Source organism: Microcaecilia unicolor, chromosome 8 (assembly GCF_901765095.1).
Source record: "Microcaecilia unicolor chromosome 8, aMicUni1.1, whole genome shotgun sequence".
Lineage (NCBI taxonomy): Eukaryota > Metazoa > Chordata > Amphibia > Gymnophiona > Siphonopidae > Microcaecilia > Microcaecilia unicolor.
The window spans coordinates 180,968,948-180,989,736 of record NC_044038.1 but is presented as its reverse complement, the minus strand read 5'-3'; the positions used below and the strand labels follow the sequence as shown (position 1 = coordinate 180,989,736).

Below are 20,789 nucleotides of genomic sequence, written 5' to 3'. Positions count from 1 at the left end.
TCTACCAAGTTAGGGGCTAAAGTTAGGCATCTGTATTCAGAGAGTTAAGCTGCCCAGAAGACCTGTCTAAATATAGGCATCTTAACTACAGCTGCCTTAAAACAAAGCCTCTTGACCTTAGGCTTGCTCTGTGCTTGCCAACCTTAAGATGCCTAAAAGGGATGTGCATTCATTAGCATACATCTGGAGTGTCCTAGTGGTTAGAGCACCAGCCTTGACATCCAGAGGTGGCTGGTTCAAATCCCATTACTGCTCCTTGTGATCTTGGGCAAGTCACTTAACCTTCCATTGCCTCAGGTACAAAATTAGATTATGAGCCCCTTCAGGGACAGGAAAATACCCAGTGTACCTGAATGCTTGAGCTACTACTGAAAAATGGTGTAAGCAAAATCCAAATAAATAAAATAATTTAACACATGAATTAATATATGAACAGTTGGTTAGTACATGTTAAAAAAGGTCTAATACAGAAGTGTCCATGTCCAACCTCGGCCCCTGCCCAATCTACTTTTCATAATGAATATGCATGAGATTTATTTACACGCACTGCCTCCATTATATGCAATAGATCTCATGCATATTCACTGTGGTATTCCTGAAAACCCAGCTGTGCAAGGGCCAAGGTTGGGACCCCTGGTCTAATGCATGTTCAAAGGAGACAGGCATATTTTCAAAGCACTTAGACTTACATAGTAACCTATGGAACTTTGTAAGTCTAAGAGCTTTGAAAATGAGCCCCTAATTAGTCTCCTTCAAAGCTCAATTAGATAGTGCAGCACAGTTACCTTGCCTAGCTCCAGTTTGTGGACAAGTACTGGTGATGTGGGAGCTTCCAGGCCTCCCGATCCAGCCTCGGCGCAGCTCACTTCCTTGATTACCTGCAAAGAGAGAATCGTAACTCTTGGGCCTTTGCGTATTCTCCACAGTTGCAATGTTTCAGTACTTGTCTTGCTCCTATCACAAATTTTTTAGTTCAGGTTTCTGTCCCTGCTCATCTCTTACACACTAGTGGATGTGACTGGGAGCAGATGTCAAGAAATGTCACACTGGCCCAGGGTGACAGAACTCTGCACGGTAAGTGAAAGGACTTGTCCTGGTCACAGTACAAAGTGCAATGAACAGGAGTAGAAGAGGCAGAATTTCCAGCCCCTGTCCCAGTACAACCCAGCCCAGCTCTTAGTCAATGCTGAGGCAAGTGAAGAAGGAACCGGATGCAGCTCGGTCCAACAGCTAAGAGCTCAAACCTGTTGTAGTTAAACAGACCCTCCTGCTCCTACCCAAGTGAGATGCTGGAATCAGAGATAGTGGGGGTGAGAGGATGAGGTGACTGCCTTCCACTAATACATGGCGTGGTGGTAGCTTGATCCGTGCTAGGGACCGGAGCCGACTGGGATGATAGGATGTGCGAGTCTGACATTGGGGGATAATACCTGTGCCCACCTCCCCTCCCCGCTCATGGAATGGTACCTTCAGCCACTCCTCGGCCTGCTCTTTGCTCTGTACTGCCAGCACCAGTGCGTCAGCTCCCAGCAGTGAAAAGCGCAGCTCGTGTTTTTTACGTCGCCCATCCTTGGGAACGTAGATAACGTTACACATGTTGAGTGGCAGTTCTAAGTGTGGCTGCTGCTCCTTGGAACTCTTATAGGTCTAAAAGAAAGATAAAACACGGAAGGAAGGGCAAAGAGACAGAGTGAAAAACATATACAGAAAGAGAGACAGAGAGAATCAAAGACATCCTGCTGAAAACACAATCCACTTTAGATCAGGCAAACATCAAATCACAGCAAAGAGCACCACCAAGGCCCAGGGATGTCCTATGTTCACAGTGACTTCTCCCATAATGCTTTGCATGACACATATTCAACACAGGCAGTGGTCATGAAATAAGTGCATCCTAATGTCAGCCTTAGATCAGGTATCACAGTACATAGCATTCATCTTTCAAGAGCAGCTTATAAGTCCTGTTTCAAATTACAGCTATACAGTGCATTTTTTTCTAGCAAAAAAGGTGCCGGCAGTCAAATGCCAGGCCACCCTTCAGGGGTGGGGTGATCACTGAGGGACCCACCCCCACAATAGCCAGGCCCCCTGCAACCAGTCACAGAATCTATGACAAGGCAGAATTGATGTGTAGAGCCTGAGCTCTTTCATTAAAACTTGAGGACCATGGGTCAAATTTAGCAGACAATGGAAAAGGTGCCGGTACTCAGTACCCCCTCAATAAAAGCCCTGCATCTATAGAATATAACATTAAACACCACTATTTAAAATATATACCATCGCTTACTCTTTACATTTAGGGATTTTGCTGGCACACACCCATAGACATGCATGGAGAAACAAAGGCATGCTTACATTCACATGCTGAATCACATATCCTGCTTCTTCCCCCTTCTCGCTCGCCCCCAGTAAAAGCTGTACTGAGCAGGTTGCTCTCTCACCAGTAGTTTGCTGTCCCTGATGATTGTCAGCTGTTTGGCCCACTGCCCAAAGCGCTTCTTGCGAAGAAGGAAAGCACAGATCCGACTGTCCTTCACTAGGTCCATGGATGCTTCTTCTGATGGCCACTGGTGGGTCATTCTCTGAGTCTTCCCCTCCTCCTCTTCCTCATCGTATGATTCATAGGAGCTGCTCATTCCATCGGAGTCATTGTCTATGGGAATGGTAAGACACTCCCCTGTCACTCCAGATAGGGCAAAAATCTACCCCGTGCTCCTTCATTCTGAAACACTTTGTCCAAGCATCACAGCCGAAGCTAAAACTCTCTTGGTTTAGAGATTGCATCTAGAGCCTATGGAGAAGTCACATGCAGGCCTCATAATGCTTATTTATACAAAGTGAGCCTGGAGCTGGCTGCTAAATCCTTTCTGAAACCAGAGCCACAGGTTTTCAGAACCTAGCAAATGGTTCTGCTATGTACACAACTTGAGTTCAGTTCCCAACCCACGCAGATAACTTTTGGTCAGATATTGAGCTGTCCAGCCAAAAGATTGCTACCCCCAATTAAAATGAATAACACTTGATCTGGTTAATTCCCACAGTAAAGAACAACAGAAAACGATAAGACTGACCCATCTGATCTGTCCCCACCTTGACATTCTTCCACTTGGCTGAAGTTAAGAAAGTTTCAGCTATTTGGTTATTAGTCACATATATCCTTCTCAAGTTCATGTAGTTTTCCGTGTGATTTTTCAGCACTAAAGCAGTATTTTCTCTAACAGTCTTTGCAAATCACACTGTCAGTTTTTATTCAGATACTCTTTTGTATTTTCAAGCTTTTCTACAAGATAAACAGTATATTTCTTCTACTGGAGATGTACATTTTCAGTTTCTATAATGGGAGTATTTTTGATTGTGACTGTAAACAAATGTCAGTGTCTTTCCTTATGCGTCTTCTGAACTATTTTTTTCCTTTCATTTATAAAAAAATGATTTCAAATTGAGTTGATTTATACTCCCTGAAAATTATGTTTTAGTCTAATCTGGGTTTTGATGATATAAGAACATAAGAATAGCCACACTGGCTCAGACCAAAGGTCCATCTAGCCCAGTACTCAAGTACCCGACAGAAATCCAAATAGTAGCAACATTACATGCTACCAATCTCAGGGCAAGCAGTGGCTTTCCCCATGCCCATCTCTATGTCCTCCAGGAACTTGTCCAAACCTTTTTAAGCCCAGATACGCTAACTGTTGTTACTATATCCTCCGGCAACGAGTTCCAGAGCTTAACTATTCCTTGAGTGAAAAAATATTTCCTCCCATTTGTTTTAAAAGTATTTTCATTAAACTTCATTGAGTGTTCCCTGGTGTTTGTACTTTCTAATCATCTACATCACGACCAAAACTAGTAAAGCATCTGACCTCCCCTAGCTGATTGAATTTGGGGTTTTAACCCTAGTCACACCAATGCTTTCTTGGAAATCTGATATAGCCACAATTACTGATTTTAGGGTTATTGTGCAATGGTGACACCTAGTGGTCAGGTTCAGTTACTTCAGAGTTCTGGACAGAGCCTAATGTATGGCTCCCAGCTGAGGACTGTCCCTGAAAAGACCAGACTAATGTAGGAGGGGATATAATATAGGTGAAGTTCCCCACCCTACCTGCTCCTCCTTTCTCCACATATTGAAAGAAAGGCTTACTATTTCAGATCCCAGCCCAAGTTCCAACTGCGCTGGAAGCCAAAGAGAAGCAGGAGGTGTCTGATAGGTTAGAAAACCAGCCTGGCAAGCAGGATCTTGTGGCTTCAAGGTGAGCCAACATTCCACAAGTCACAGGTTTAGGCTTAACACAAGGCTTCAGAATAACATCACAATGTAAATAATAACTTTGTATCCATTCTGCTCCCACATATATTAACAACCCATGTGTACACACCAACACACAACATGCATATTAATATACAACATGCATGCATCAATAGATGCATAGTATGTTCACACACATTGCAGCATACACACCAATACTCATATACACACTGCATGTACACACACTGGAGACTTACAGCAGCAGGGCAGAATCACCCACCGCTTCCAAAGCCCTGAAACAAACAAAATACAGAGGTACCTACAGGGCCTGCTGGACAAGCATGAATGAACATTAGCAGGAGCCCCTGTACAAGACTTCTATCATGTTCACTGTAACCAAGTAAGATGGACAAAAACTGTGCTGAGCTGGGGTGACACCTACAAGAGTTCTTCGGCTCTCCATTGATCCTGGTCACAGGGTAGTTGTTATCAGCATCTTCATAATATCCATCCTCAATGGAGTTAGGAGGGCTGGAACTGTCTGAGAAGAGAGGAGAGGGCAGGTGCTGAGAGGAACGTAGAGCTCACACAAGATCAAAAAGTTACATCAAGGAATGCCATATTAGAGAAGATCATTCTGCTGCCTAAAAATCAAGGCCCATGTGTGACTTCCTTGAAAAAGCCATCTTCCTCCCTCTCCCCTACTATGGCTCTCCAATCTCCCACTCAGAATGGCCTCCAGGACTCTCAGTTGACACTATCTGCCTACTTGCACAGCAGCTCTTTACCGAAGCAGTATCTCTTCCGAGGGTGGCCCAGGACCTGTCAGAGAAAGTGGGTTTGGACGGCTTCCTAAAGGAAAAGTCCATAGACCGTTATTAAATGGAATTGGGGAAAATCCACTATTTCTGGGATAAGCAGTATAAAATGTTTTATACTTTTTGGGATCTTGCCAGGTATTTGTGATCTGGATTGGCCACTGTTGGAAACAAGATGCTGGGCTTGATGGACCTTTGGTCTTTCCCAGTATGGCAATACTTATGTACTTATGTAGGGACCCGTGTCCTCCATGGGACTGTGAATCTGCATTGCCAGGTCCTACAATCCTTGTGCACACAGACCTGGGTCAGCAACTGCAGGCTGGGACTGGGAGTGATGGAGTTGATGGGCGTTGGATTGCCCTTGACTCTTGTTTTCACCACCCTGACTCCATCTCAACCATCTCTGGCTGGGTTTCAGTGCCTCCTGCTCAGACTGCAGTGAGCAGTAACGGATGAGTCTGTCTTCCTCTCTGTCTCAGGTAGGTGAGCAGACAGAGCCTCAGCCGATCCCTTTTCCTGGTAGTGCAGGTCTGGCAGCCGCTCAGTAATAACCTCAAGACTTACAAGCAGTGACCTGCACTAATAGCTCAGCCTAGCCACAGACCCCCCCCCCCCCCTCATTCTCAGTGTATTGTGTACATGTGGAATTAGCTTAAGTTAGAAAACAGAAGTGAGCTTTTTTTCTTGCCTCAAATGACCACCCATATTGCCTTCTAGGTTACATTAGCCCTCTGTATTCAATGCTCTTTGTACAGAAAGGTCGTAATGTTGTACAAGACAAGAGTTCAAATAGAGCAAGACTTGTTTGAAGTTAACCCTATCTAGGCAAAATGAGAAAGAGAAGGTGGGGTACCAAGAGGGATGGGGTGAGAGTCTAGGATTGCCACTAGATCCAGATTTGCTTGACAGGCTTGATCCAGTCCTGGGCTTACCCCAGTGCATGCAGGGACTTATAGACCTGCTTTTCTTTTTTTTTTTTTTTTATTTATTCAATTTTCACAATTTTTTTACAAGCATTACTACTTGAATAGGAAAAACAGTTAGAAAAAGATCAAATTAAACAACTCCAAGAAATTATTATAAACTTGTTTTAGACCACCAAAACTAGGGGCTGAGAGCCGTTAACTTAGGAAGAAGTACTTTGACAAAAACAAATCTCTAGATGCAATAAAGCAATAGCAGATTATTATAACCCCCCAATAGACCTGCTTTTCTTAAGGAATCCAATGGGGAAAATCAGAACCACAAATCCCTGCAAACAGGAAAGAACCCCACTCTATCCTGCCCGCTGCGCTGCCCTGTCCAGCACCGCCACATACTCAAAATGACTGACGAGACCCATGAGACCCACAAGACTATCGCAGGAAGTCTCAACAGCCATTAAGAAGTGGCAGCACTGGGTAGAGCAGTGGTGGCGGGCAGAAAAGCCACTAGACCACCAGGGCCCTTCAAGGTAGGCCCAGGGAGCTGTACTGAGCAGGGGGTGGGGGTGGTGGCAGGAGCCCAATGACCCAGATCATTGTCGGGCCATCCCTGGTTCCCTGTTCTTCTACAGGAGCGTTAGTGAGGAGCTGAAGCTGTTTCTTTTTTTTACTGCCAGCTTAAGGACCTGAATATAATCTGTAAACCGCTTTGATTGTAACCACAGCAAGGCAGTATATCATATCCCAACCCCTTTCCTCTTCTGTTTCCCTTACTTGCAACTTTTTTCTGGCTTCTGTGAAGAACACGGTTAAAAATAGACAGAGCTGAACAAAGAGTAAAGTACTGGATGCTGGCAAGTGGGTATCATTGCATTCCAGCACATGCAATCTTACGAGTGCTAATACATATACTTGCCACTAGCGCAGACATGTACGCATGTGACTGGCGTGTGTTAGTGCACATTTTGCATCTGCTATCTACATACAATTTGTTTACTGTTTCAGGGAGGGATATATTGGTGTTAAGCTTGCATTAGGAACCTGTGCACTGGCAGGAGTGTACCTAAGTATTCTGTAAGTGGGACTCCCAGCCATGCTGCATTCCTGTATACACCCCCCTTGCAAATACACCTCATGCAAGTTAAGATGGTATTTGCAGGGCTACTCAAACAAGGGGGTTGGTCCATAGGCCAGTCAGGTTCTCAGAATATCCCTAATAAATATGTATCAACCATCAAGTAACAACCTCACTCTTTAATGAAAATTCCATAAATGTCTTTATTGAAGACTCTCATCATTAAAATGATGTAAAATTTTACATAGCTCCTAAATAATACTAACCCAACACTGCAACTCATCCTCACCATTCATTCTTCATTCAATTATGTGGGTTCAAACTACCACAAAGCTCTTTAAACATCTAATACTTCTGATATTTGCTCCCTGCAGGGTAAACGGCTACTCAAATACAAATACTACACTTTGTTTCCAGCAATAAGTGAGTAGCGTTGGCATTAATTAGAATTTACACGCACAACTGTCTAACCGTACTCTGTAATGTGATGTGCGTAAATTCAAAGTTGCATAGTTGAAAAGGGGGCATGGAATGGGTTTCTAAAATCTATGCACATTGTTATCGAACACACCCGGTCCATGTATAAATGTAGTCGCTCAGATGGGCGCCTGGCATATTCTAAAAAGTGCATGAACATTTAGGCTTATTCTGTATAGTATGGCTAATTTAAGTGTACTTTATAGAATACACCTATGCGTATTTCGTTTCAGTGCTGATTTTTTTTTTTAGATGCGATATATAGAATCTAGTTCTATATAGAGATTCCGGAGTTATCTGCATATCCATTAGGGATATCCTGAAAACCCAACTGGCCTGTGGACCCCTTTGAGTACCCCTGAACTAGCGCTTCGGTACATGCTAGTTCGTATGCATGCGAGTATGCTGGTAGGTCTAAAACTTTCCATGCATAACGCCACATACATGTTAGCACTTACATTATAGAATTACCCGTCTGATCTAGTTTCTAGTTGGAGAGCTGGGAAGGCGGGGGGTGGGGGCTGGTAGTTTGGAAAAGCCCCTCTGGGTATAGAGGGGGGATATCCTGTCTTCTCTGTCCGCACCCCTATGCTTCCTTTCCAGGACTTCCTGACTGGGGGAAGGAGGGGGAGGTTACCCAGCCATTACTTACTGTGTGAGGTTATGTACTCTGGAGTCTTCCCCGGACTCAGGGGGACAGCTTCTTCATAGTAGTCTTCAGGAGGGGGTGTGGTGGGGAGTGGGGGTGGGGGTGGGGGATCCCCGGAAACCTGATAAAAACATTGCATGCAATAATTACTTATAATCTCTCATATAATGAGAACCGATTTACTCTAGAATTACTTCTTAGTGTAGTCCGCAGTAGGCTCAGTAAAAGCAGATATATAAGTTCGATAAAAAAAACACACTGTCCTTGGCAATCATTGAGACCTGAGACCAAAGAGTGGATCTGGGCAGTGCACTGATGAAACCTGCACTTAGCCACTGCGTAAAGTCCCAAATGGACAATGAGATCTAGAGCTGCATTTCTTCTCAGGCTGTATAAAAGGTGTTTGTCTTTTTTATGGAAAACTATCCCTATGCATACAGAGATTTCAAGCAGAGTGTTTTTTTTAAGTGGGAGATTCTGGCTCCACCTCCCAAACCAGCTCATGCTCCGCCTCCTCTGACTCTTCTCTGCCAGCGCTGCGACTCAGTCAGCTTCAAATCCCACAGCTGACACTTCCTGCCTGTTAATCTTGCAGTGGGAAGTACTGGCTGTGAGATTTGAAGCCATTTCTGGTTGAGGACAGTGAAAGAGCAAAGTGATAACGCCAAGTCTCCCACATTCTGCAGGAGATTCCTCTCTGGATGGCAGATGGCTCTACAAAGCAACAGGAGACTTGGCAGGCCTGCATGTGACAAACTACTGATTTTGCTTGGTAAGCTTCTGCAACTTAAACTCTACAAACATATCCTTCAGCTCCCCTGAAATATGTTTGGAATAAGCTAAAAATTACATCACAGAAAACAGAAATTGATTTGCTCATGTATGTAGGTCACTGTTATGACATCATGGTCAGTACAAATAGTCAGGTCTAGGATGTACGAGATAATTTGACACCCTGTTCCTAACATCACTGGATGCTGGGAGCGAAGGGGCGAGATCACATTTTATAAGAGTAATACTTAGGGTGAAACATGTCCTAGAAATTTTAACAGGATCCCAATGTGCTTTTCAGCAGAAGCAATAAGAAAGCTGCAATACGTACAGGTCTAGGGGATTTGGAGACCTGGCTCTCCCCTGCGTCCCTGTCCTCATCCTGCAGGTCCTGCAGTTCCTGCAGGTCACAGTCTACAGAGGGATGAGAAAGACACGTTACAACAAGGAGGAACATACAGAGGGAAAGGCATGACACACCACACGTATGTACACAGAGGATCATGGTAGATGGTGGCAGCCCATCTAGTTTGCCTGTGAAGAAAATATCCTGGCTGCCAGTTGCAGGTGCTTGAGTAACTGTAGGAGGATATCACTCCGATCAAAGTCAGATTTTGTTTTCTACTGTCCTGAGTGTTTACTCCAACATCCTTCCTCCACCCAAAGACTTAATGCCAAGTTTTGCAATAATCTAAACAGATACCAAAACCAGCAACTGGCAGTCTGACCTGCAGACATACATGTACAGAATACATGATTAGACAAACTTCCATACCCATTTGTATATACACATGACCTCTGTATTGTCACTCCTCTATCGTACTGTGGCAGAAATGCTTAGAAAAACGTTTTCCAGTAGGGTTAACAAAAAAAATTGCATAATTGCAGGGTCACTACTGCTTAATTTTTCTCTCAAAGTCACCAGAGTTCAAGATACTTACCAAATTCTTTGAAGAGAGACTCTACAAAGCTGGTGCCGTTGCAGTAGGCCTGTGTATTAACATACATGTAATCCACCTCATTTCCTGGAGAAGAGAGAAAGGACCCAGCACAGGTGAGGAGGGATAATTAGAATTGCAAGCGATTAGATCAGCAGGCTGGACCCCCTTCCCATGAGAAATGCCAAGTTATCCAGTTCCAAGCTGGAGATTTGGGGACAGTCCTGGATTTCTGATCACCACATCCGGGTGGATTACGGCACTAGCAGTGATGATTTCAATGGGCAGGATCAGGCACTACAAATCCCATACTGCTTTGGGATATAAGTTCAAAACCAGGACTGGCCAAAAGTCTCCAGTCTGGAACTTGGCTGCTCTGTGCCGACTGTGAAAATCCAGAGCTCAGAGTACATAAGTACATAAGTATTGCCATACTGGGAAAGACCAAAGGTTCATCAAGCCCAGCATCCTGTTTCCAACAGTGGCCAATCCAGGTCACAAATTCCTGGCAAGATCCCAAAAATGTACAAAACATTTTATACTGCTTATCCCAGAAATAGTGGATTTTCCCCAGTCCATTTAATAACGGTCTATGGACTTTTCCTTTAGGAAGCCGTCTAAACCTTTTTAAAACTCCGCTAAGCTAACCGCCTTTACCACATTCTCTGGCAACGAATTCCAGATCTCTCTCTGAAGGAGGGCACAGGACTACAGTATGCAGGGTTAGTCATGGGAAGGCAAGATGGGTCCTGAATGGGATGTGGTCAGCTCCAGGCCGCTACTGCAGTTAAACTAGGGTTCCCCTTCCTCTTTATAGGAAACAGAGAACATGATGGTAGATAAGCAGAGAGAAGCCCATCTAGCCTGCTCCATTTCATTTCTGGACCTGGTGCCACAGAGCCCAGTTGATCTCTGGCTTTTCCTTTCACTCCTTCGCAACTAGGAATTATTCTGAGCACATCCCAGATTAAAGTTTTCAGCTATGTGTGAGGCGTATCCATAGGCTACAAGCTAAATTTCAAAAGGAAATCCTTCCCACCAAGCAAGGAATGACTGTGGACATCCTCACAGAAGTTTGAAAAAGAAATTTGTGCAGAAATAGAAAAAAAAATGAAAATCTGGTAAATGACTTGAATTTCAGAGCATAACCCACCAGCACATCAGTTACCGGCTTCTGTATAATCCCAACCTGCAGGTTCTAACTCCCCTCATTGAGCTCCAGCCTGTGATCTTTTGGGAGATGGGTCTGGCATTCTCCTACTCCTTTGAGCTTACAGAACTGAAAGAAATTAAGGGGATTTATAAAACAGGGGGGAAATTCTCCACAGTGCCAGATCGTAGCACAACTAGTGCTACGATCTGGCACTGTGGAGAATTTCCCCCCTGTTTTATAAATCCCCTTAATTTCTTTCAGTTCTGTGCAGGGGCCATGCACCGGGGCTCCCTCTTGAATTTTTCTTTTTGCACAGTATCTCTTGCATTCTTAGGCCCAGATGCATCAAACAAACGTAAAAAAATCTAAATCGTTAAAGTCCTTAACGATTTTGAAAAACCGAAGCATGCACCAAAAAAACAGGTCAAACATGTTCGTTGCGGTATCGAGAAGTACAATGTATCAATGAATCGTAATCCCCGTCGGTAATGGGCCCTTAAATCATGCGCAGAGCAGCCAAGCGTTATGCTGGCTGCTCTGCGCATGCCACAAACGTCCAAAAAAAACCACAACACAAACACGTGGCTCCCCACTTCCCCCTGCACTAACCAAAACAAAAAAAAATCCAAATAGATCGGGAGGGAGCAAAGGTGCTCGTCAGGAGCATCCTGTATGGTCGCCCTTGCACACCCCCCCCCCCCGAGATCGCCGCTGTTCCCCGCTTCAGCCGGTTTTAATAAAAACAAATCTCCAAATTTTCTCATCCCCGCTCCCCCTCCCTTCCTGTGTCTCCTGTCCTTTGCTCCAGGGCTCCACCTCCTGCCATCCTCCACCTGCACCCTCGTGCCCCGCCCCCCTGGGATCGTCGCCGCTGCTCCCACCCTCCACCGGACCCCCCTCCGCATTACCGTTCCGCGCAGCGCCTGTCACCTGTATGGGAAGGTGCTGCACGGGATAAAACATCTGATTGCCAATTGCTTCTCCCTCCTCCGACGTCAGTCTGTTGTTCCTGGGCCCGCCCTCCATTGACGTAAGTTACTTACGTTAGTTATCTACGTTGGTAACTTACGTCAATGGAGGGCGGGCCCAGGAACAACAGACTGACGTCGGAGGAGGGAGAAGCAATTGGCGATCAGATGTTTTATCCCGTGCAGCACCTTCCCATACAGGTGACAGGCGCTGCGCGGGACGGTAATGCGGAGGGGGGGTCCGGTGGAGGGTGGGAGCGGCGGCGACGATCCCAGGGGGGCGGGGCACGGGGGCGGAGGCAGAGGATGGCAGGAGGTGGATCCCTGGAGCAAGGGACAGGAAACACAGGAAGGAAGGGGGACCGGGGATGAGAAAATGCGGAGATTTGTTTTTATTCAAACCGGCTGAAGCGGGGAACAGTGACGATATCGGGGGGGGGGGGGGGGGGCAAGGGCGCCCATACAGGACGCTCCTGACGAGCGCCTTTGCTCCCTCCCGATCTATTTGAATTTTTTTTTGTTTCTGTTAGTGCAGGGGGTAGTGGGGAACTACCGGTTTGTGTTTTATATAACTTTTTTTTTTTTTTTACTTGCCAGCTTGCATGTTCAAGGTGCAGGAGGGAGTGGGGAGATGACAGCTCAGGCCTGAGCGACAGGTCTGAGATCTCGCTAAATTTCTCACGTTAAATGATTCGTTAGAATCGTCGGTATGGTTAGTGCATTGCGAATTGTCCACATTTCAATGGTAGTTTCTGGTTTGCATTCCGTTTTCATTATCTGCTAGCGGCTTCAGAAAAAGGCCTATAATGCATGCAACGGTGGCAAATTTTGTCGTTAAAGGGTTGTTAGAGTTTTGTGCATCTAGGCCTTAGTCTAAGAACCTAGGTTCCTTCGCTCCCTTCCCCCTCCCCCCACTAGCATGACTTGCTCCCTCATCTAGGGGACATGCAGGAGAACAAGATAGTGTGTTAAGTGTATGCTTCACTTCCCTATAACCATACAGTGTTACTTCCTGTGAGGGAGTAGCATGGTGTGCCCAGGATGTCTGCTGGGTGGAAAGGGAAGCACAGGATTCCATACACACCCTCGAGAGATGCCAAAGGTTCCAAGTGCAGGGAGGAGGGAGTTAATCTAGTCTTCCTTTGGGCCCGTTCACCTAGCAGAGTTCAACTATCAGGAAGGAAGCTGGGCTGCAGGCCTCATTTCCTCAGGAAAAGTTAGAATTCCAGCTTGGATCTCAGAGCTTGGTGGGGTGTCTCTATAGCAGGGAGTCTTCTCCTTTGCTGCTGTCACTTACCCCAGTGTCTCTCTAAACGGGAAGCAGAAATGCTGGGTTTGGCAGAGACAGCCCTTGGATTCCAGCCTCACTCTGTGAGGGATGCTGTGAAACATTTTTTGCTCTAAGTTACTGCCACTGGATAATAGTATATTGGGTGTTGCCATTATATAACATTATTATAGAGGGTGGGGGATATCACACACTGATCCGTGCTGGGTCGCTGGTTCTGCAGTGGGGAGGGGAGGATATCACACAGTAACTTATGTTGGGGCTGCCGTTTCTGCAGTGGGGATGGGGTTGGGGACAGGGGCATAGCCAGACTTCGCAGTGGGAGGGGGCCAGAGCCTGAGGTGGGGGGCACATTTTGTTCTGCCGCCCTGCCGCTCCCCACCCACTGTCGCAGCAAATACCTTGGCTGGTGGGGGTCCCTAACCTCTGCCAGCTGAAGCATTGTCCAGCGCTGGTCTAATGCTTCAGTTGACGGGGTCCCCAACCCCCACCAGCAAAACCAGGGGCCAAGAGGAAATTTGGGGGGGGCAGGCCCCTGTGGCCCCACATAGCTATGCCACTAGTTGGGGATATCACAGAGTGACCTGTACCAGGCCCCTGGTTCTACAGTGGGGAGGAGAGTGGAGGTCATCACACACTGACCTGTTCCGGGCTGCAATTTTGCTAGGATGGAGGACACAATCGTCTTCTTTTCCAGAGTGGTCGTGCTCAGGTACTCATGGTCCAACAGCTTGAGCAGCACATTGAGTTCAGGAATGAGTTGTTCCAGCACTGCAGAGAGGAGGAGAACCATCAGGTGAAGAGGATATGTTACATATGTCATTTCTCTTGTTTCAGGCAAAGAGCAGTGAACTGCTACTAGCACTCATCTACCCAGAGACATTTCAATGAGATAAGTCAGAAAATCCACAGGGCAACAAAGGATTGATGCAGAATTTCTCTGTGTCTGTATACAGATCTTTCTCCTGTGACTGTCTTGCTATTTTCCATGACAGATGCCACCAGTATTTAAAAGATAACAAAATCAGATAAACCTTATTATCACTAGGGAGAAGGCTTACATTGGTAGGATTAGCTAAGGCCTGTTATCTTATCTACCTTTTTGCTGACAAAGAGCTTAGGTAGACCCTGTCTAGAAGTGGGATCATGGGAGGGGTTGCGCTCAGCAGGCCCTTTTCATTCCTCAAACAGGCTGCAGGCACCATGGGGTAACCATGTAGAACACCAGGCAGGAATATACCAGTGGCAGAAGGCACGGAAGCTCAATCGCTCTGAGGACCTTGTAGTGAGGACAGTGTGTCTGTAGCGTCAGAGAAATCTTACATACATGAACACACATCTGGTATTGGCACTGCTACCACCCTTGCTCTCAGACCACAAGAGTCACCCTATATTTCAGCAATAGATTGCTGTGTAGCAAATAGATCTTTGCAGAAATGCTAAGCAGGTCCTAAGGCAGGAAGAGGAAGGCACATCCTTTCCATTACCTGTAGGAACTCCTCTGTGTACCCAGGGGAAGCAATGGAGGGAGAGGAAGCGATATCACATTAACTCTGCGGGTGCAGTTTCTACAGTAGGCTGGTAGTAGGGTGTGGATGGGGGAACATGCCATACTGACTCTTTACTTCTCATCATAAATTGGTGTTTTCTCTCACACAGCACCTACTCTGAGCCCCAAGAGGTGGCCAATGGTTTCAGAGTTGAATATCATGTCGCAACTCCACAAATCAATACATAATGGGTGTGGAAGGGGGTCCCTCTGAAGGTATTCTGGTTCTCTTTAATTCCCTGCCCCCCCCCCCCCAATATAAAGCAGACACATTCAATCCACTTTATCTACTTTCCCCAGTTTCCTGCTATCTCACACTTGTTCACACATATACAACAAATTTGGGAAGACATCTGGTCCAGTAAGCCTTCCTCACACAAAGTATTGCTCCTTGGTAGCCACTATCTCATGCTCCACCCCCTCCCCCAGTGTCTGATTCCTAGGGAGAGCCCAGAGACAGCATTACACATGTCCCAAACTTCTCTCTGATAATCTCTTCACCCTTTTCTTCCAGTGTTCTGCTTAGCAACCTCCCAATAACACACTCTCTGTTATTTTGCTGCTGACAGAACTGTGCCATCTCTTGCCCAAAAGTTTTGCTGCCTCCACAAGGGCCAGAATACTTTCAAAATCTGCAGAGCTCAAGATTGGTCACTGTACTAGGGTAAGTGAGATAACATCTGGTTTCCCACCCAGTGCTCTTACAGATGAGCAGGGATGAAGTGCTTCCCTTCTACCCACAAACAAAGAAGGTGACAAAGACAAAATTCTGGTTGAGGGGAAGTTATCAACGTAGGCTACTGTTAAGGCAGGTTATTTTACCACATGTTAGCACAGGGTCTCATTTTATGCAACAAGACCTAGTTACTAATAACTGGGGTTAACAGTAAAAAAACAAACAAAAAAAACCCAACAACACAACAACATCTTAATGGTAACCCAAGTTTATTTATTTATTTATTTTACAGCACTTATACCCCACAATTTCCCACCGCTGGCAGGCTCAATGTGGCTTACAACATTTAAGTAACAAATAGGCGAGTACAATAAATAGAAAGGGGTAAGTGGGGTGGAAAGGTAAAGGCGAAAAGGTAGGTAAATCCAAAAGATCACTAGAGGGCCGGAGTCCAGGGGTCACTGAGGCAAGGCAGGATCTTTAAGGTAGGCTTGCCCAAATAAGTAGGTCTTGAGAGACTTCCTGAAGGTCAGATGATCTTGGACCGTTTTTACTGATTTAGGTAATGCATTCCACATATGAGTACTGACATAGGAAAAGGTGGAAGCAAATGTGGTTTTATACTTGAGTCCAGAGCATGCAGGGTAATGATAACTTCCCCCTTAATTGTCACCTACACCACTTGACAACCAACTGACTATACCAGGCATCTTGTTCCCATCCCATCTTCTCTTGGTCCCAGCTATATGGTAAGCCATATTGTAGAACATCTTTAGCATCATATCTGTTAGTTGAATGTTCTAATGCATGTTTATTAGGTGTATCATTAGTATTATGCTAAAATTGAATTATATCTCTGGTATTTGAATTCCAGTGCTGTCAAATGTGTATATTTTTCATACTGTTTCATGGTAGTTCTAGTATTAGGTTTCAACTTACTGTTTTCTAGTTTACCTCATTTATCATATTTATGTTTATTCTTGGTTATTTTACTATTGTTATGCTATTAACAAAATTGTAAGTTTTATGTTAAACTGTACTTGCTGTACACCGCCTTAGGTGAATCTCTTCATAAAGGCAGTTAATAAATAAATAAATAACATAGCATAAATAATTTAAGTATGAAAGGTCAAGGGTGAAGAAAGGAAGAAGTTATGGATAGGCAGAGCCAGAATAATTAGCATCAGTTCTATAGAACACTTGTCCAGGTGGAGATAGACTGTGGTTCTTTAATTTTGTACTGTAGCACTTTTTAAGAATTTCCATCTGTTGATGTTGTTACCTATTCCTGAAGGGACAACGGCCACACCACTATCCCAAAAGTACTTGGTTCAAATGCTAAGTTGAGTCTTCCAGTCCCCTCCCCCCACATTTACTGGAGCTGGTGATACTACAAAAGCAGCATCCCTGGAGAAGAGGCCATAGCCATTGTTTGAGGGCAATACCTTGGGACGGGACTCAGATACATGATTGCAGGATTAACATAGGGACCCTGCAGCATGGTCCTTGGCTAAGGACTTGGCAGCTAGGTATGTGTGGAGGCAGGGGCAAAATAACAAAACTGGGGCAAAATTCCACAAAAATTCTGGAGTACTTGCAAATGAAGGTTATGGTACCAGATTCCAGTATGGGTTCTGAATGAGCCCCAGGTACAAAAGGAGAAAAAGGAATCTGCTAGGTTAGAAAAAGTATTTCTATGCATTTAAATCTATTTCTAGAAAACCCACATCCTTTAGTTCTTGGGATGTATATACTCAGTATAGATAAGTTCTTATGGATTAGCTGGTGAGCATGGAAGAGTTTTCTAGTTCTTGCATCCAATTAGTTGAACTCTTTCTGCGCCTAGACATTTATACAGTATATGCCTTCCTGCTCAAGTTCTTTTATATTGCAATGCTCAAGCAGAGAGATGCTTTCAGTTTTGCTTAGTTTTTTTCTAAGGAAATTTGCTCTCTGGCACATTTGCCAGGCCAAATGCCATCTCGATGTTATCTGAGAAACTCTTCACTATTTATTTGTTCCACTTTATGCTTGCAGAATCATTTCCAGGGGTTCAATCACAAATATCTGAAGGCCAGCATCTCATACATTCCCAAAAGTAATAGGGATTCAAAGTGCTTGGCATGTGTTGTGACTTGTCTGTCATCAGCAGTGTCCTTAGCCGTCCCTTGATAGAAGAGGCTCCTCAACAAGCACCCACACAAAAGTAAGCATATACTGTACAGACACAGGGCATTACACACAAACAAAGTGACATTGTCCTGCATTTTTCACTTATTTAGATTTAACTCATGCCTCTTCATTGGTAGCTCAAGACAAGTAAAATTCAGATACAGTAGAGTTTACAATCTAAAGGCTTGATTTATTACACTGCGTTACTGCATCAGTGCATGCTAAGTCCGATAATATGCATTATCATATTTAAGTTCTATTGCTTAAAATGGGACTGACTGTATGCAAATGTGATAATGCCTTTCAGTAAACTAACCCTAAGCTTTTACCTGGGGCAACAGAAAGAGAAGTGACTTGCAAAAGGTCACAAGGAGAATCAGTGGGAAAAGCAAGATTTGGACCTTGGCTTCCCTGGTTATCAGCTTGTTGCTCTAACCACAAATTCCCAGGAGCAGCGAATCAGGTTCTGTGGTGTTTGCAATGTACTTGGAAGCCACTGAGTGAGTTCAAGCATCTCCCTGCACTGTTACCCAACTATCCCATTCCTCCTGTCTGATGGGGTGTTGCTCCCTCACATTCTCTTCTGTATTTTTATCCCACAATCTGTGGAAGTCCATCAGCTTCTTGCCCTCCATCCTCTGAGATGTAGAAGAGCTTCCGTGTCTCAATTTCCTCTAAGACTTATATCTTCCCAGCAGACCTTCCTGCTCTCTTCTACACCGGCCAAACATCAACTTCCGCAAATTACTGAAAACACATCTTTTTGATAAAATCTACGGAAAGAACCAAAACATATAAAATCCACACTCACTGTTCAGTTATACATCAACACATCCACTTATGAATTCTCAATCCTGAAATCTCACCACACTCATACCTTTAATCACAGAAAATGTATACCATATGTTTTTCGTTATTATATATTATATATTGTCCTCAGACCCTCTAGTTTCCCGTTGTTTTCCTTCCAATGTTTCAATGTTTTTTTCCATTGATATATTCCTTAACGATACTTTGATTTTGTCTCGTATAACTCTTCACAATGTAATCCATAACCGAATTGTAACAAACTGTATTTCCATCATTCATAATGTATTGTAAGCCACACTGAGCCCGCAAAAAGGTGGGAAAATGTGGGATACAAATGCAATAAATAAATAAATAAAAATCAGTGGAATAAAGGAAGCCTAGACTGAAACTATCAGAATGAAGTGATCTATCTCCACTCCCAGGGTGGCATGTATGTCCAGTCCATTCCACATCTTCCCTCTCACTGTGCCAAGCACCTCCCCCCACCTCTTTTCTCCCACTGTGGCATGCACTTCCACCCCCCCCCCCTAAACACTGTGGCATGCACCTCAGTCCCACACCTTCTCTCTCACTGTAGCATGCACTTTCATCCCACATTTCTTCTCTCCTCCCACTGTAACATGTACCTTTGTCCCACACCTTCCCCCAGTCATTGCTGCCTGCAACTCCATCCAACACCATTCCTCCCATTGTGCCATACACCTCCTTCACACACTCCTTTTCCCCTCTTGCTTACCAGCCCTGGCCAGTCTTCACAGATTTGTGAGGAATGCGGGGAAGGAGAAGGCTTCCAGTTTAGAATCTACTGTGACTTTAAGAACAGTGCAAACCAGCAGTCTGCTGAGATGTTAAAAATACAGGGGAGATTAGTGACACCAGCATATGTCCCTTGGCAGCCATATGTTCCCTTTTCTCCCTCATGCTCTTCTGTAACACATCAAGGACAGTTTTCAAAAAGGATTCAGCTAGTTAACGAAATAGGGGATGGAACTCCCGAGATGAAAATTTAGGAGTGGCCTGGTAGTTAGAACAATGGGCTCAGATTCCACATCTCCCATCAGCCACTCCTTAAGACCTTTGGCAAGACACTTTCTCTCCCACTGCTTCAGTTTGGGGTAGGGATTTATTTTAATAATGCTGTAAACTATTTTAAGCATTATTTTGACAGGGAGGCTACAAATAAAAACGGCACCCTCAAAATGCCTAAATCTAGCCGCCTTGGATTACCTTGTCAAAAACTGGCCACCTGGGGATGGAGATGGTTGGTGGAGAGAAAATACAGGTGCAGGTTCTTAAATCTATATAGGTATTTTTCAAGCATGAAACTGAACATGTTCCATTCCTGTTCTGTACCTTTCTTGCAAGACCAATGACAGTTCTCACTTGGCATCTACACAAAAATTTTTAGTTCATTTTTAGATCATTTCAGACTTTTCCCCCTGATTTTGAGACATTTTTGGGTTCACTTCACACATTTGTGTTAATACTAATTTTAACACATGTTAAATTGATTTAGCTTGCACTAAGAGACGCAGTTATTAATGTGAAATGCCCTTTAAGATGTATTATTTTACCACAGGTCCCATTTTATGCAATGAGACCTAGTTACCAGTAACTGGGGTTAACAGTAAAACCACACATCTTTTAACAGTAGCCCATGTTGATAACTTCCTTCCTAAATCTCACCAGCAAACCAAAATGTACTCTAACAAATGCACATCCCTAGTTTTCACCAATCTCTGATCTCTCAACAGATAACGGATGGATAAGTATTTCCCTTAGACACATCTGGCATGTTTTTGCAGGAAACTCAAGCTGCCCATGTCCTCTGCTAATGTTTCTCAGTCCTTCCTTACCTGTCTTATTCCCAGACTCAGGAGTTATTCACAAGTAGAAGGACCAAGTGGCCAACCCAGCACTAAGAATTTGGACGGGCATGTTTGAAGTCCATCCTATGCCTGCATGCATGGCTTCATTGACATTTTTCAGGCTTCCTTGCTTGATGATGTGTCTGTCAGGGGCTCTGGAAAAGGGCAATTTCCAAAGCTATTTTCACAGGTAAAGTAGTGATTTGCCTGAAGGAATATGACGATTAAAAACTGTTGGATCTCTATCTGGGTAAAAGAACACATGAAGTAGCATTTTGTGCATATTTTTAACCTCTGGTGGGAGGAGGTCTTCCTACCACTGGGTTTGAGTAAGTTTTGAATTCTACATGCAGTATGCTTTTGATTTTTCAAATTATGCACACAAATTAACAAATGCAAATA

The 20,789-nt window shown here is 44.5% G+C and overlaps 1 protein-coding gene across 2 annotated transcripts in view; it reads right to left on the bottom strand.

Annotated features, from left to right (window-relative positions):
• AFAP1L1 (actin filament associated protein 1 like 1) overlaps positions 1-20,789 on the bottom strand; it is a 65,484-nt gene that overhangs the window by 18,592 nt on the left and 26,103 nt on the right. Inside the window, exons 1-9 of one of the 2 annotated variants that reach the window (XM_030211817.1) lie at positions 19,747-19,835; positions 13,955-14,083; positions 9,907-9,990; positions 9,297-9,379; positions 8,198-8,315; positions 4,692-4,790; positions 2,442-2,653; positions 1,468-1,647; positions 786-878 (exon numbers count right to left, since the gene is read on the bottom strand). In XM_030211817.1, coding sequence (XP_030067677.1) covers positions 786-878; positions 1,468-1,647; positions 2,442-2,653; positions 4,692-4,790; positions 8,198-8,315; positions 9,297-9,379; positions 9,907-9,973 — 852 coding nt within the window. In that variant the 5' untranslated portion in view covers positions 9,974-9,990; positions 13,955-14,083; positions 19,747-19,835. Of the gene's footprint in view, positions 1-785; positions 879-1,467; positions 1,648-2,441; positions 2,654-4,691; positions 4,791-8,197; positions 8,316-9,296; positions 9,380-9,906; positions 9,991-13,954; positions 14,084-19,746; positions 19,836-20,789 lie in introns of those variants that run through there. The other variant, XM_030211816.1, reaches the window with a different exon arrangement.